This window comes from Xiphias gladius, chromosome 22 (assembly GCF_016859285.1).
Source record: "Xiphias gladius isolate SHS-SW01 ecotype Sanya breed wild chromosome 22, ASM1685928v1, whole genome shotgun sequence".
Classification (NCBI taxonomy): Eukaryota; Metazoa; Chordata; class Actinopteri; order Istiophoriformes; family Xiphiidae; genus Xiphias; species Xiphias gladius.
Genome location: NC_053421.1, coordinates 17,132,304 through 17,147,911, shown reverse-complemented (window position 1 = coordinate 17,147,911; position 15,608 = coordinate 17,132,304). Strand labels below are relative to the sequence as shown.

The 15,608-nt window shown below is 40.3% G+C and overlaps 2 protein-coding genes across 2 annotated transcripts; both read right to left on the bottom strand.

Moving 5' to 3' along the window:
- Positions 1 to 211: 211 nt before the first annotated feature.
- On the bottom strand, positions 212 to 8,261 carry znf687a (zinc finger protein 687a). Its single transcript, XM_040118150.1, has 11 exons — positions 8,174 to 8,261; positions 5,675 to 7,681; positions 5,057 to 5,312; positions 4,714 to 4,937; positions 4,396 to 4,580; positions 4,110 to 4,286; positions 3,832 to 3,994; positions 3,468 to 3,707; positions 3,268 to 3,380; positions 2,869 to 2,971; positions 212 to 2,768 (listed from the first exon to the last, which is right to left on the bottom strand). Exons 2-11 carry the CDS (start codon positions 7,658 to 7,660, stop codon positions 2,142 to 2,144), a joined length of 4,074 nt encoding a protein of 1,357 aa, XP_039974084.1. The 5' UTR covers positions 7,661 to 7,681; positions 8,174 to 8,261; the 3' UTR covers positions 212 to 2,141.
- Positions 8,262 to 8,996: 735 nt separating this feature from the next.
- LOC120783583 (26S proteasome non-ATPase regulatory subunit 4-like) lies at positions 8,997 to 14,615 on the bottom strand. Its single transcript, XM_040116647.1, has 10 exons — positions 14,491 to 14,615; positions 13,230 to 13,370; positions 13,033 to 13,147; positions 12,380 to 12,466; positions 11,821 to 11,889; positions 11,482 to 11,697; positions 10,981 to 11,089; positions 10,727 to 10,864; positions 9,564 to 9,619; positions 8,997 to 9,464 (listed from the first exon to the last, which is right to left on the bottom strand). Exons 1-10 carry the CDS (start codon positions 14,514 to 14,516, stop codon positions 9,294 to 9,296), a joined length of 1,128 nt encoding a protein of 375 aa, XP_039972581.1. The 5' UTR covers positions 14,517 to 14,615; the 3' UTR covers positions 8,997 to 9,293.
- Positions 14,616 to 15,608: the final 993 nt, after the last annotated feature.

Here is a 15,608-nt window from a genome sequence, read left to right as displayed (position 1 = left end):
GAGGAATATTTAATGTTTGTCAGTCTGATGTCCTCTATATAGGATGTCTTAAGATCTCACTATTTGGATATTTGACACTGTACTGACAAAATGGAGGATGACAAAATGATTCAAAACAATAAAGATTATTAACATATTTAATTACTGTTGAAATGCTATTTGGAAACAAAAAACAAGGTAAAACAAAACAATGTGCCAGTTTTTTATTCAGTTTTTTTTTTTAATAAACATTTGGTTAGAAATGGTCTTGTCAATGCAAAAACTGAAAAAGTTAAATAGGACAATATGTGCTAAAGTATTGGATAATCTCCTGAGCAAGTAAACACAAGAGCACACAGGTCACTGATGACCACAGCACATTAAAGGGATAGTTCTTCTTTTTTTTTTAAACTCAGTGGTATTAATGCATGGATATTAGCTCAGTCTATGGATTCTGTGGTCTGAGATATTTCAGTGAACCAGCCGTCAACCACCAGTGTTACGTCCTGTAAGACGTGACATTAACAGCTAAAAAAAAAAAAAAGGTGCCACTAAACAAAGAATTAAATCAAAACACAGCACTCAAAATTGTTTAAGAACCCATATTATACAGTATCTCTACTGAATTTTCAACACTTGTTTCTCCACTCAGACCTTTTATATCATGCAACAGTTTTGTTTAACAGTTCTGACTTTTCGGGTTCAGTCAAGTTTCATGTATGTGATCTGATGTATCTGATTTTATTCAGCTCCTTTACCACAGTTTAAGTCTGTTTTTTTATTTTATTTAGCAGTGCCAAAGACTGAAGAAATACTCGTCAAATAAAAGGTCCAACATGCCCTCATGTTCCTAGGAAAGCATAACAAACAGACATAATCACATGTTTACAGTAATCTCATAAAGCAAGTTTTAGAGAAACATTTGCCCGCATACCAAGAAGCCAGAATACATCATTTTACTTCCATCTCTTGCTCACAGAGAAGGAATAAATCAGTTAATCTGATGTAAATACAGTACATTCCATTTAAAAAGATATTAAACTTAAATTTCAATGGTTTTGAAAGATTTAGGCCAATAACTACAAAGTGTGTAGATGTCAGATCATTGCTGACCATTTTCCAAATCATAATTAAAGTAAATTCCTATCTTCCAGAGAGTTATTGGTCCACATTCATTTCAGTGCAGTACTGTACTGTGCCGCTAATGTGCATTGCAAGAGTTATTGGTCACTGTAATTGTTCCTCCTGTCCATGCAGGCAGTGAAGAGATCCCTTCCTGACATAGTTTCTTGACAGTGATTACAGTCGTTAGAGTTCTTGTTCCGTGCAAAAATATATTCCAAAGTCCAGCTGAAGCAAATAAAAGTTTCAGTAGTCTGAGTGGGACTAATTAAGTTCGTGTCTTCTAAAGTTACAGTCTTTATAGTACAAAATTCCCTCTTCGTGTTAGTATATAGAGGTAATTTGATTACCTATCTTACGTATATCATAAACACACTAAAACGCATGGAAGTCAAAAGCTGACTTTAAAGGAACTCAATCTAAATTGTTACTGTATGCTCTGGAAAATGGCTGGCAATGAGTTAAAAGTATACACACTTGATACTTACTGAGCTAACATATTTTAAACCACCGTAATGATTCCACAAAAATATGTTTAAAAAAAATAATGACTTTGCAGAAAAGCACCTGGGTTGGCATTCAACAATCTCCTCAGTAGGATGAAAGTATTGAAATCAAAGACACATTCCATCGCTGTCTATCAACATTCACTGAACAGCTGTCATGATCACAGCAGGATTTGGTTGTAACATTCACAGTTCTCTACTGGCACACTGTCATGTGAATGTGGTCAAAGCAGTGAACTAGTCAGACTAACTGTCCACTGACGGGGAAGGAGCTCTAATGTCATTAGTATCACTACTGAACACAGAAATGCAACATTAGAACCTGAATGTCTGAAGGTTAAGGCTGGTCTCCACCAGTGAGAATCACATTTGACTGTTTTACAATCTATTCACATAAAAACTCTAGCCATCTTTGGTTACATATTTGGTGCATAGGAGAACTAACCCACACTTCAATGAGAAGTTGACGGTACAAAAGGCACTTGCAAATTATATCACCTACTGACACTGATCTTCCCCCTTGTATCTGCCATCTTAGCTAGTTTTTCCTGCGTTCCTTGCGTTGATAAAAGCCATACCGTGAGTTCTGAAGTGTGTATTCAGATCTGTTGCCTTTTCAAAATGTTTACCGCACACCTTACAGGCCAGTGTGCCCTCCTCGTCCTTCCCCTGAGCTATGGAGGGTTGAGAGGAGGGTGATGCTGGTGCAGAACAATCCAGAGACCTCTTATCGTCATGGTTCTTGGTGTTACCATGGGAAGGTGCTGGGTGAATGCTGAGGGCTTGCTGGTTGTCAGTGAATGAATCTCTCACTTTGTGGGTGATGAAGCGATGGCGTGATAGGGAGGAGGTGGAGGTGAAGCAGGCGCCGCACTGTAGACACTGCAGACCACCGCCCTCTGTCCCTCCTCGCCTGTGCTGGCTAATGTGCTCCAGGAATGATGTCTTGTCCTCTGTGGTGAAGCCACAGGGGGCACAGCGAAACCCAGAGTCGGGAATCACGTATGGAGCAGGTGCAGAGGAGGGCCGCAACTTCTTCCCAGGACTCATCCCATCTGTGGACTCTTCATCATGCTCCATTTTCACAACTCCTCTCCGTCTCCGACGAGCCCCCAAACAACCATCCTGTTCTGAGGAGCTGTCTGCCTCATCTACGCCTCTCTGTGACCAAAGGAAATCAAGACAATCGCTATATCTTGGTAAAAAGCTCTTCATGTCTGACTTTGAAAAATAAATTAAAAAAAATACAAGAGTGGCTTACCATCAGTGTGTCCTGGCTCCCATTGTCCATGTTGTGTCTCAGCTGAACATGCTTCTCCAGCATCGCTCTGCTGCTGAACATTTTCTTACCCTCAGTACACAACCTACATACGCACATTCACAAACACACACACACACAGATATACACAATTTCTGATTTAAGTGTGTCTCACCCCAGGCGAAATTATATAGGAAGTAAAGGAGTTATTTATTTGATATTTAAAACTATTTTTAAAACTCCCAATTAGACAAATGCAAGGAAAGTCTAATCATATTCTGCTTTTAACAGTAAGCTTCATAGAGTTAGTTGTAGATCTCTGAAAGCAATTCTTTAAGAGTTTGAATTTTTACAACAACAGCCCTCTTGATAACAGTTTCATACAGGATGTGGGATACTCACTGGCAGCGGATGCCACGATTCATGACTTTATGTTTGTCTCTGATGTGACGTCGCAGACTGGAAGTCGTGGTGAAGGAGCTCTCACATTTGTTACAAGGAAATTTCTTCAGATTCTACACAACACAGGCACATACATGTCTATGAATACATCTGATGATTTATACATGCATTTGAAAACAAAATGAATTCAGTCAAATTACCTTGCCATGCTGTTCAGCCATATGGGTAATGTAGTCTTCCCGGTCTGTGTAACGTGCATGGCATGGCGCACACTTCCACCCTGAGGGGGTCTTCATCCTCTCTGTTTTCACTTTCTCTTCTTTATCTTTATCCATCCATTCCTCCTCATCTGAGCTCTCTAACTTCACCGAAGGCCGTGAACGAGAGGAAGCAGCTGGAGGTGAAGGCAACTCTTGTTTTAACGTGCGAGTCTTGTGGGTCTTAGGAACAGAGGGAACAGGGCAAAAAAAAACAGTAAGTTGGGAAGTTTTAAGGCTGACTTTTTTTTCTTTCTTTTTTTTTTTAATTAGGTATATAAGACCAAGTACATAAACATAAATATACCTTAAAATGGTCCAGCAGAGAGTTCCTCTGAGAAAACAGCTTGGTGCATTCCGGGCATTTAAACACATGCACCTTCTGATTGATTAAATGAGTGTCAAAGTGGACGTACAGCAGGGGCTTGTGGGTAAAAACAGTGTCACACATGACACACTTATAGATCAACCTGTAAAGGAATAAAAACTGGGTCAATTCATTCTAAGAGAGAAATTTAATTCCATGGAAAAAGACACCGCTGTTTGGGTTGGTAAAATTTGTTTGGGTTTGTGTGTATGCAGTACATTGCCTGTCCTTCAGTGAGCTTCGGATGTTGGGCAGCGATGTGGTTCTGTATGCTTGGGGCGGATTTGAAAGCCATGGGACAGCTGGGGCATTTGTGGAACATATCACAGTGAGCCTGTTGGATGTGAGACTTCACTGAGTTCAGCCCTCCAAACACCACCAGGCAACTGGAACATCTGCGGAGAGAGCAAGTGAAATGTGAAAAGACAGAGAAAGGAGAGAAACATGATGGTACATCAGATAAACATCAGTTTAATAGATTAACCATATGGGGAGACGTCGCACCTGTATCCGATGCGGCGGGCAAAGTGCAAACAGGTTTCGTACAGATGTGTTTGAAATAGTGGCTGCTTGGCCGTGCCCCCACACTCTGGGCACACATGTGGTGGACAGCCTTGGTGTATGCGTTGATGAGCTGCTGTACTGCAGCTGTTGGGCAGGAGCATGGGAGGAGAACACTCTGTGCATGGCTGTAGGACAACAGAGGAAAAAGGTAGGGACCCAAGGAAGGAATAAGCTTTGAGTTCATTTTGCATATCATGAGAAAACAAATGAAATTTCTCGCTCTTTTTTTTTTTCCACATACACAAAAACAAGACTTACAGTAGTGTGTGCTGGTTTGATTTCCTGAAAGTGCTCAGCCACCTCCTTTTTGTTGCTAAACTGAGCCAGACACTCAGGACATTTATTATTCATGTACTGCACTTCTTCCGCTTTCTTGTTAGGTGCTGCTTGATGTGACTGGGGTGTTGGGTTTGGGGTGACCGGCCCTACAGAGGATAATGACGGTTTTGAAGAGGACGACAGGAGAGATGGGGAGAGCACACCTGGGGAATCAAGGAGGAATATACAAAAAGGATCACATACATGAATCACACACTAACAATAAATGAATAAACAAATAAACAATCAAGCTGACTTAGAGACAGAAACAATTCTGACTAACCAATTGCAGTGGGTTCCTGTTGGCCAATCATCTGCTCCACAGGAACAGGTTTCATGACCAGGTGTGAACATTGCATGATCAGGCCTCTCTCCTTGTGCTCTCTGGCGTGTAAAAGCAGGCTACACTTGTTGAAGAAGGCCAAGCGCTTGGCGCAGTGATTGCACGTCACTTCAATCCTCAGTGAGCGCCGATCGTAGTGTCGTGCCAAACTCTGCTCCAGGGCAAAAGCATCGCCACACTCCAAACAGCGGTAACCCTGCAGGGGATCAAACATTCATGCTATTAGTTACTGATAAATTAATATAAAATAGAGAAATGTAAAACAATGTTGTGAGCTTGTTGAAATTACAATTAACAATACAAACAGGCACCAATTAAACTTGTGATTATTTTCTTGATTAATCAGTTTGTTGTTGTCTTTTAAATGTGAGAAAACCGTGAAAATGTCCATCACAATTTCCCAGAGCCCAAGGTGACATATTCAAATTGCTTGTTTTGTCTGAACAATATTCCAAACGATTTATTGATTATCAATGTGGGTGCTGACAAATTTTTATGCTGATCGACTAACTGATTAATTGACTGATCATTCCAGCACTATAGACAATGACAGCTTACCTGTGCAGGCAGAGGAATGCCCCACTCTGCAGGAAGAGGTGAGCTCAGGTCTGGTTTATAACTGGGCAGCAAGTTCTTGTTGTTGAGAATTTTGTTGAAAGCTTCTACCAGGTTGGTCTGACTCTTGGATATAATTGCCCCAGTGCTGTTGACTATGGATGCTGGTCTGCTGCCACTTTGAGGGAGCAGAGGTGAAGGTGCGGGAAGTATCATCCCACTGTTGAGAGTCTTCTGGCCCAGGCTGCGCAGGTTGATCCCAGCTGGGCTGACTCTGGGGGAGGAGACGGAGACGGAGGGCAGGCTCGCTGTTTTCGTGATGCTGACAGCTGTGGGGGACACTTTAGGTTTGGCGTCCACTGCAGTTTTCTGTTTAACTGTACTGGGACCTTCCGGTGTTGCAGCACGAGCATCCTGGAGCATAGCTACTGCAGGCAACTGAGACTGCTGTGATAGCTCCCTCTTGGGTTTTGTGTTGTGATTTTCTGGTGAAGGTTTTGAACTATCCACAGCCCTGGAAGTGCCCCTTGCACTTCTTTTAGGTGCCACTCCAGTCACGGTTCTTGTAATGCTGCCTGTAGACATTTTGATTTTAACTTTGAGGGGGCGCAATGGAGATGAATCTGTCTCTGCAGCACTAGCAGACACAGTATCCTCAGATGCTGTGCCAGCACTGCTGTTCTCCTCGTTTAAATTTCCTCCATCTCTAGCCATCTTTTCACTCAGCTCCTCAGTGTCACCTGGCCTGTCTTCTCTGATAAGCTCACTTTCCATGAGCTCCTCTTGGTGATCAAGGTCCTTGTGGTTCGCTGCTAGACCTGGTTTCTTGACCAAATCAGGGCCGCTGCTTCTGTTGGGGACCACAAGACCTGTCTCACTGGGCGGCGGGCTCTCAGGTGAGTCCCTCTCATCAATCACATGTTCTGGGTATTTCTCTTCTTGGACTGATGCAGAGCCCTTGCTGACAGAGGAGAGGCAGTCCTTGGGGCTCTGTGGCCGAGGAGCTGCAGAGGGAGTACTGGGGGTGGTAGGTTGCTCCTCATCCCCAAGAGGGGGTTTAGGTTTTGCAGATGCCAGAGAAAAGGAGAGATGAGGAGGATGAGAAATGTCATAAGAGGTGGTTTCAGGAGACCCCAACAGCTCAGACTGTAGTTTAAATTTGGGAGAGGAGGACATCAGAGAGTCTGGGCTCTCTTGGATCACTAGTGGACTTTCTAAGTCTGGTTCTGAGTCATCCTCATCTGAGTGCATAACATGCTTAATTCCAGCTTTAATACTCCCATTTTGTGGTAAAGGGGAGGATGATGAGCTACCATGGGGACAAGCTTCTTCTTTCTGAGGGGAGCATGGAGAAAGGTGAAGGCTGACAGAGTGCACAGAGGGAGTAGTTAAGGAGTTTGGACTGGCACTGGTCGGAGACTGGGGAAAGAGGAGGGGCTTCAAACTGTTCATGACATCAGTTGTATGCTGGATTGATCCAACCTCAGCTTCTTTATCGCTGTCACCCTCATTATCATTCAGTGTGGACCTCAGTGGTGAATGCATGGACCATGGCTGTGTGTTGCACGCTCCATGATCCCTGGGGACAGATCTCTCAAAGCCATTTGCAAGCTGCTGCTCCACGGTAGCACCAGCAGGCAGTTTGGGAACAAGCTGTGAGGTGAGGTCACCCAACTTGACCTGAACTTGAGGCACTAAGTCACTGCTTGAAGGATTGTGTGTTTTATCCCTGACAGACTTCTCCTCCTCTTCAAAAGACTCAGACCGCACTGTGTTCTTCACAATAACACTGACCACAGGGCGGTCACTGTGCGAGCTGGGAGAGCAGGGAAAGCATGAGGGAGACCCACTCTCTCTCCCATCTGCATTAGTCCCCACCTCGTCCCGTTCCTCCTCTGGACTTGACTGGATGGCTTCTTTGGCATCAATGTCAGGAATATCAAAAGCTGCCAGCAAATCATCGAAGTCTGGGGTCTTCATGTCCCCCATTGCCAGCACAAGGCTCAAAACCTATGTAGGCAAAAAAAATAGATAATCAGAATCAGTGATATAACAGTCTTTTAATCACAACACGTTGCCATACCTCACTTATCGAGGTTTAAACTTTTATGTCTGAAGTCGAAAACAGCTGTTATTGCTCCGATGTGTTTAGTCAAAGCAAATAAGTGCGTGGTATGTTTTTACTCTGCTCCAGACATTACTGCTGAAAAAACAAACGTTTAAAGAAGCAACGAGTTAGACAAAGTTGCCGTTTAACGTCTCAAACTCAACTGTAATGCAGCAACAAGTGGGACCCTCTGTTAACAGCTAGCTACATTTTAGCATTCACTTGCTAGCTGGCCTTGCTAACGTCAACCACAACTTTCCTCAAATAGTCAAAAACTATAATTAGCTCGCCGTAACACTCAGTTAATGCGGTCCTAATATATTATGTTTAATACGCGTTATGTTTGCTCTTGCTGAAACTGACATTAGCTCATGCTTCTATTTAATTTTAGTTACCTGCGAGTTTACAGTTGATTCCTGACTTGCCTCTCGGACGCATAAGTTTTCCGTCACCTGGTCATGCGACAGTGACTTCCCGAGAGCTTCCCAGATGTACACATCTCCAGTTTACAGTGTTGTTCAACAAATTTAATTAATTTTATGATACCCTATAATCTGTATCCCTGAAAATACAAAATCGTTTCTAGTACGAACTGTACTTTCGACAATTAATTTCTATTTACTGTGACTATTTGTTTTGGCACTATGTCTACTCAGTCTTGCAGGATTTATGTTTTTTTTTTTTTTTTAAAGTATTTTCCTGCTGCCAAACTCTGCTCTCATAAAATATGATTTTTGGTTTTGTATATTACAGCAATAAAAATTCTTCTTTTTAGTCGATCTGAGTATTCAAGAAGAAAATGGCTACCTAAAAACGTGTTTAATAATGCCACCTGCTTTTAAAAGTTTGTAAACACTGATGCTAAGCCCCATACTCATAGTAAGAAAGCCATGAAAACATGTTATATAAGCCTATATGTATCTTCCTAAATTTACTTGAACTTATGGTGTCATATATTAGTGTTGTTTAATAAAGAAGATTGAAGAAGAGATAATTATAAAAAAAACAGTTTACAAAAACAAAATATCTTGCCATTCTAAAATGCGAGTAACGTTTTAACTAGGTCATGAATATGCCACAATCTGTGTAATACTAGATAAAGTATGTAAATTTCAATGTGACATTCATTAATATTTAGGAAAAATTGGAGGGTAAAGATTAAACTGTTGCAGCTGTCACAACTGTAAAACAATTTCAAGAATCAGATGAAGTACCACCTTGTATTCTGTAAATTTATTAATGGTTGTAATCTGCCCATGTTGCTGAGTAGTTATATTACAAAAGGTTCAATTGTAAGTATATGTGCTTGACACAAAAAAAATAAAATCGAATAGTCCTTTAACCTAAAGTTGAAAAAAAGGCAAAAGTTGTTTACAGTTTACACAGCCACATAAACAAAAGATGAACAAAACATTTTCTGTATTGACGAGAGTAATATCGTTACTGTGAATAACACAAGAAGTGCAATTCTCAGGTCTTTTTTATTTATCATATATTCAGTTCCTCTTTAAATTCTTATTTCTTTTTCTCTTCATCCTTCTTAGTGTCAGGTTTAGAGCCTGTCTGGGAAGCCAGAGAACCCATGGCGTTACGGATGGCCTCATTGTTGGGGTCAACTCCGGGAAGGTTTTCCAGGACACTCTGAAGGAACTCGGGATCCTGCATAACATCGTAGTCCTCTTCATCCTAGACACAGGTAATAATAATATATTGTAACTAACCTATAATAAGCAGTTTTCAATTCTACAAAAATGACAAATGAGAACTAGTACAGGTTTTACTTACCTTTGCCTCACTTGAATCCACGTCAGCTCCAGTGTCCATGTCCTCAGTGCCAAACTCTGCAGGAAAAATGGAACACAAATGTTGTTTGAGCAGGAAAAATGGGGTTGGCAGACGATTGTGGTAATTTTTAGCTTGGCCTATATATTCCTGGATAGAGTGCTGCTGCAAAAGACACACACATTCAACAGTTAGACCCACTTGATGATTAAAACACAGCCTTTCGACCACATCTGATGTCTGAATTAACTATTGCCAAAAACCTACAAATTTTGCAGATTTGGGTATGTTACTTAAAGTGACAAGACTAATCTCGTGTTGAAATCATAAGATATAGAATACTAAATAAATATGAACAAAGACTAAAATGCAGGATATGTGGGAGTGATTTCCAGGCTCCAAAGTCTCCATCTGACATAATAAATTGCTTTAGGGTGCTAATACAACCATACCATATTTTACTACTACAATCAATCATACCTAATAAAAAGGAACATACAGTGTCTTCAGAAAGTATTCAGGCCCCATCACTTTTTCCAAAAAGATTTCAGTTTTTGATTTTTAATACATTTGCTAAAACTTCCTAAAACATGTTGTCACATTGTCATCGTGGGTCGTTGAGTGTACACTGATCGGCTAAAATGGCTAAAATGGCAATTTTATCCATTTACAATTAAATATACAACACAATAAAGTGTTCAAAAAGTGAAGGGTTCTGACTACTTTCTGAAGCCACTGTATACTCTATATGGTCACGTTTGGCAACAGCTTACTTTGGTTTAATACTTAAAACACGTACAAAATAAAAATTGAAGCAATAAAAAATGTTTTTTCTGCTGCCACTAACATGACTTGAAATCTGTAGCTAGCCAGCCAGCGAAGTAAATAAGGAAGTGTGTCAGTGATTATAAAATGTTAATGGTCTATTTTAACTGGAATAAAAACAGAACTGTTCAATCAGCTGCAGAAAAAGAAAAAAATATATTTTTCTTAGACCTTAAACAAACTGTATTTCTCATTAAAAAAAAGTATGAAGATCCTGCAGTAAATACATTCTGTTTGTATTTTATAATGTTGATTTGATGCATACTGTATTCCAGCTTGTATTATAGGTTATTAATTATCTGCTCAGGGAAATTTAAAAGAAATCAAAATCCATGTTCAACCTGCTCCTGGTCCCTGCATGGACATCTGCAGAGCATAGGCGATCTGTTCATCCTCTGTCATACGGCTGAAGTCTGGTAAAGCAGGTGTGGAGGAGTCTGTATGTGGAACAGACATCTTCAACAGGGCATCCTCAGACTCTGGAAAAGGAAGAAAAATATGCCATGTGAACACACTCATGTTAAAAGCTATAAGCTGTCTGTCTGAAATAATGATGGGAAATGGGCAAATCAAGTTGGTGAAAAATTCTTCCCACCATCTGCGGCAGGGGAAGAAATGCCAGCTTCAGCAGCTGATGCAACAGCGGCTCTGCGAGCTTCATCCTCCTGTCGTTGTCTTTGCTCCTCCATAGACACCCGCAGAGCCTAGAGAGAAGCGGAAGAGAGGAAGAAAACAATCAAATATGAATGAAATTGATGAAGCATGGCATCTTTCCAAGTTGTCCTTAGAAAACATTTTATCTTATTTCAACTGTGTAGTAAAATGTCTGGGAAAACAAATCACATCAAAATGACAGGCAGACATTACTCTTAATACTGGTAATAAATAATACACACAGCATAACCCCACAGAATTTGCTGTAACAGAAATACAACAATTAATACAATGCAAAAATCAGAAAGATCAAATGTGGTTTTGAGGGTAGTTGATGAAAGATCTGGAGATTTTTAGAGGCATAAGACAAGAAGAACTCTGATTTCAGTGAACTAGACATACTACAGTGAACTATTAAAGCATATTTCCCCTGCTCTCTTACCAAGGCCAGCTCTGGGTCTGCACTGGGATCCACTCCAAACTCAAAGTCACTGGCACCCAGGCCCAACACTGCACCTCCCTCTCCAGCCAGGATAGGTGAGGACAGTAGGGCATCAGCCAGACTGGGTCCTGGGGGCACTGTGACCAGGTGGGAGCCTGCTCCCTCTTTGCCATTCAGTGTGTTGATGAAGGCCGTCAGCTTCTCTGTGTTCATCTCCTGCAGATGAGAGAAAGACTGAGGGTGGGGCCAGCGGACCAGAAAACAATGTAGATAGGTAATAAAATATACACTATAGCACATTGAGGCTGTGAGTGTGTGGACCTTTGATGAAAAAACTACCTCCTCTCCAAAGTTAATGACATCTACGTTGACTTTTTCTTTCTTCAGACGCTTTGCCATTTTGACCAGCTACAGGAAAAGAGAAATACTTCAGCCGACACCAACGCTACATGTTATATTAGGGGCCTGACAGATACATTAGTAAACTTATGCTATGCAGATGAACAGGTGCATCTTTCATGAAGAAGCATTACTAAGGAAGTGCTTTAATCACCAATGTTACCCAGAAATGTTAATCTAAACCTCCCCCATGAGGGTGGCCTCTGCTATCTGTACATTTCCACTAATAATATAATGGTATCATTTGTAGAAAAAACATTATAGTAGTAGTAAATTGTGTTTATCTTCTTAAAAGATATTGACCTTTGCTGCTGAGTTTGTAAATTGTTTGTCAAGTGTATACATGCAGCAGTGTTCAAGGTGCGCTCAGTGTAACTATCATAATTACTGTCTACCATCACATCCAAAAAAAAATCTTTATAGTCTGATAAGTGGCCTCCCGGGTAACACACGACAACAAAAACATGCAAAACACAACGACTGTCAGAACTTAACTCACTTCTTTTTCATTGTCCTCCACTGGGCTGCCAACAAATGCAATAATGCGCATCTTGTGGTTTTTCCCCTGTCTGTGCTTCAATGCCAACTAAAGAAAGAAATATGGCAAATAAAAAAAGTTAGACTATATGAATTGACAAAATGCAATTATGTGACAAGCAGAAAAAGTCTTTCGCACCACAGACATGTCATAGCAGGAAAACAACAGGCGAAATGAATAACATTAATGAATAACATTAATGAAGGCTGGATTACATTTAGGTGAGCCAGCTACAGTTCTGTATGTAGGGGCAATGGCGTGGCTTACTGGGACTTAACTGAACTGAGACATTGTTAATTTTATTAGTTACTCCTGTGCTTTTTCTGCTAGGACAAGCCAAAATGTCTGCTCTGAATAATCCAATGTCTTTTAATTGCAAATCCCACTTTTGAATCTCAAACCAGTTGCCCTATCATGGAAGATGGGAAGAATTTAAGTTTTCTCTAATATAAGTTAAAGGCTTATTTATATTTACAGCAGTAACTTTAACTGATCTCTCCACATGTTCAAATGTTCCTAAAATTCATTCCGTTCTTGCTCCTCTATTGATGTCCCACAGGAGGGGCAGGAGGACACTGTACTTTACCACCGTGTAATGAAAATCACAAACTCACATGTGCTACCCTGATGCCGGTGCAGAAACTTATGTTTCCTCGAGGCTGCACAGCATGCAGCTTGGACAGTATTCTGCCTGTGTCTGGAGTTAGTGTGGTCAGCACCTCACAGTTGCTACACAGGGACATAACACTTTTGTTATTAGATTATCATATTCTGGGTGTCACTACAATAATTCAAATACACTGCTTCTTACTTTGCCATGGTGATGAGGCCCACGTTGTTTTCAGGGTTGCTGCGGGTCTTAGAGTGACAAACAATATTAACTGCATCCTGCTGAGCCTGCAGCCTGGTGGGCAGAAAGTCTCCATTTCGCATGTACTCACTGTTATCCACACTGTGAAATATGAACAGCGGTGTTAATAATTACTAGTTCTAGTAAAATATGTAAATTGCACAGATTTGACAAATATTGGTTGCTGGGATATGTCAATACCCATAAGACAATACATATACATGTACATCTCTAATGATGATACTGTCTAACATGTAGACACTGACACAACTAATTGATCGAAAGTGAATTAATTGACAACAGTTTTGATGAATGATTAGTCGCTGACTTAATTTATCAAGCAGAAATGCCAAACATTTACTAATTTCAGCTTCTCAAGAGAAAGATTTGAATCCTTATGTTTTTTGATATTGTTGTGAATTTCATATTTTACAGTCTTGGGCTGCTGGTTGGACAAAACAATCAATATCAACGTGTCACTCTAAGCTTTGGGAAAATATGTTGGCCATTTTTCACTATTTCCTGACATTTAATTGAAGAAATAATTAATAAAAACAATTATCTATGACTTAAACAGTGATGAAAATAATTGATGTATTCCCAATGAACACAATAACACAATAGAAACCAATGTAAATACCCCTGCAGCGCAGTTTTTCATGTGTTACCACAGTTATGAGGTCGTTTACTCTCTCCGAATCAATCCAAAATTTAAAGACGGCGCCTATTTGTGATAACTATAACAATACAACTGAATAACATGTTAGCTTGGTTTATTAGGCGGGTCAAATAAAGGCAACAACAGCCCCCACTGGAAAACAGTTTCATGTTTGGACAATGACAGTAGGTCTCGTTAGCTAGCTAATGCTAACTCGTTAAACAACGGCCCTTTTTATTCAACTTTAGGCTCAGTCTGGACAAACGTTAGGAAGCAACAATATACTGATTAGTGTTATTAAATATATAACTTGTTAAATTGCTATAACCTGTCTAAATGGCTGTTAGTTAGCTGTCTACTGGAAGCTCCTTCTGGCTAACGTTAGCTAGGTGACTCAGGGAATAGCCCGAGCATCTTTAATCCGAAATATAACAAGTAAACCTGCACAAATGTTTCAGACAAACGACGCCATCAGACGCATACATCGTTTAACAAGAGATACCTCACTTTTGAGTAAAGTTAGCCCTCTCAGTTTTAACTTTAAACGTATTTCTGATTCCTTACCAGACCATAGTACTTTCAAGCACCATCTTGACGTCTGTGGTTTACTACGTCGCCGTGATGGTTTGTGGGTAGTGAAGTTTTTTCAAAGAGAAATCGATATGAAAAAACACTATATATTTAATACAATGTTACGATGATTAACATCTATAAATAATGGTGGGATACAATGAGCTCCAGAAGCTTGTTTAAATCTATGCTCAAGTAAACGACTATAATGACATTCACTTCTACTTTTCTAGCTCTGTGGGCTTCGCAGCTGGCATGTCAGACCGTGTTCTGTGTTTTGAATCAGTCGTGTGCACAGACTCTCAAATGGCAAGGGGCAACACCGAAAAAGAGGGCACCTCATGGGGCCATGGCTGTGCGTGACTCATGACAAAAACTGTCAACAAAGCAGACATTTAAAGACAGTATATGTTTTGTTCAATGAGAATAACAGGATTCTTCTGTAAGGGCACCGCCTCATAGTACAGGTACAGGCAAGCACGTGCGCATTAGCTGCCCTGTGATATAAAACTCCTTCCTTGTGACATTAGGGCACAAATGAATCAACAGCCTTTTATCTCACAAATAAAAGCAGGTCAGACAACCAAAAATGGTGGGGGGGGGGGTCCTGGTCATCCACACAAAGCTGACACAGCCATGCCACAAAGTAAAAGATACTCCATACATCTCAGACTTAGTGGTTTTTTAGATCCATTTTCACACTTAGTCACTTGCTATTTGCATCTGATCCTATGTTTTGATTTGTTTAAATTTATGGTCATAATACAAATTTAATAAAATGATGTTTACTCTTTATTTGAATGACTGAATTTACTTCCATTTTTAAAGAGTTTGTCTGCCTGGAACCTGCAGAAGCTGCTAAACTGTGATGAATGGAGGAATTATTGAGCTGAAGTGATTGTATGACCATAAAATTACAGCAAATTTACTATTTTCAATGATATTAAAGATATGCAGAATACCGAATGTATGTCAACCTTTGTTCAATCGACAACCTTTGTTTAGAGTACAGCAGCATTTGAATGATATAACATGGCTGTAATTCTTTGTTTTTTTCAATCACAGAACATTTTTGTTAATGTTGTCAGTATTCTTGCTCACTCTCCACCTGT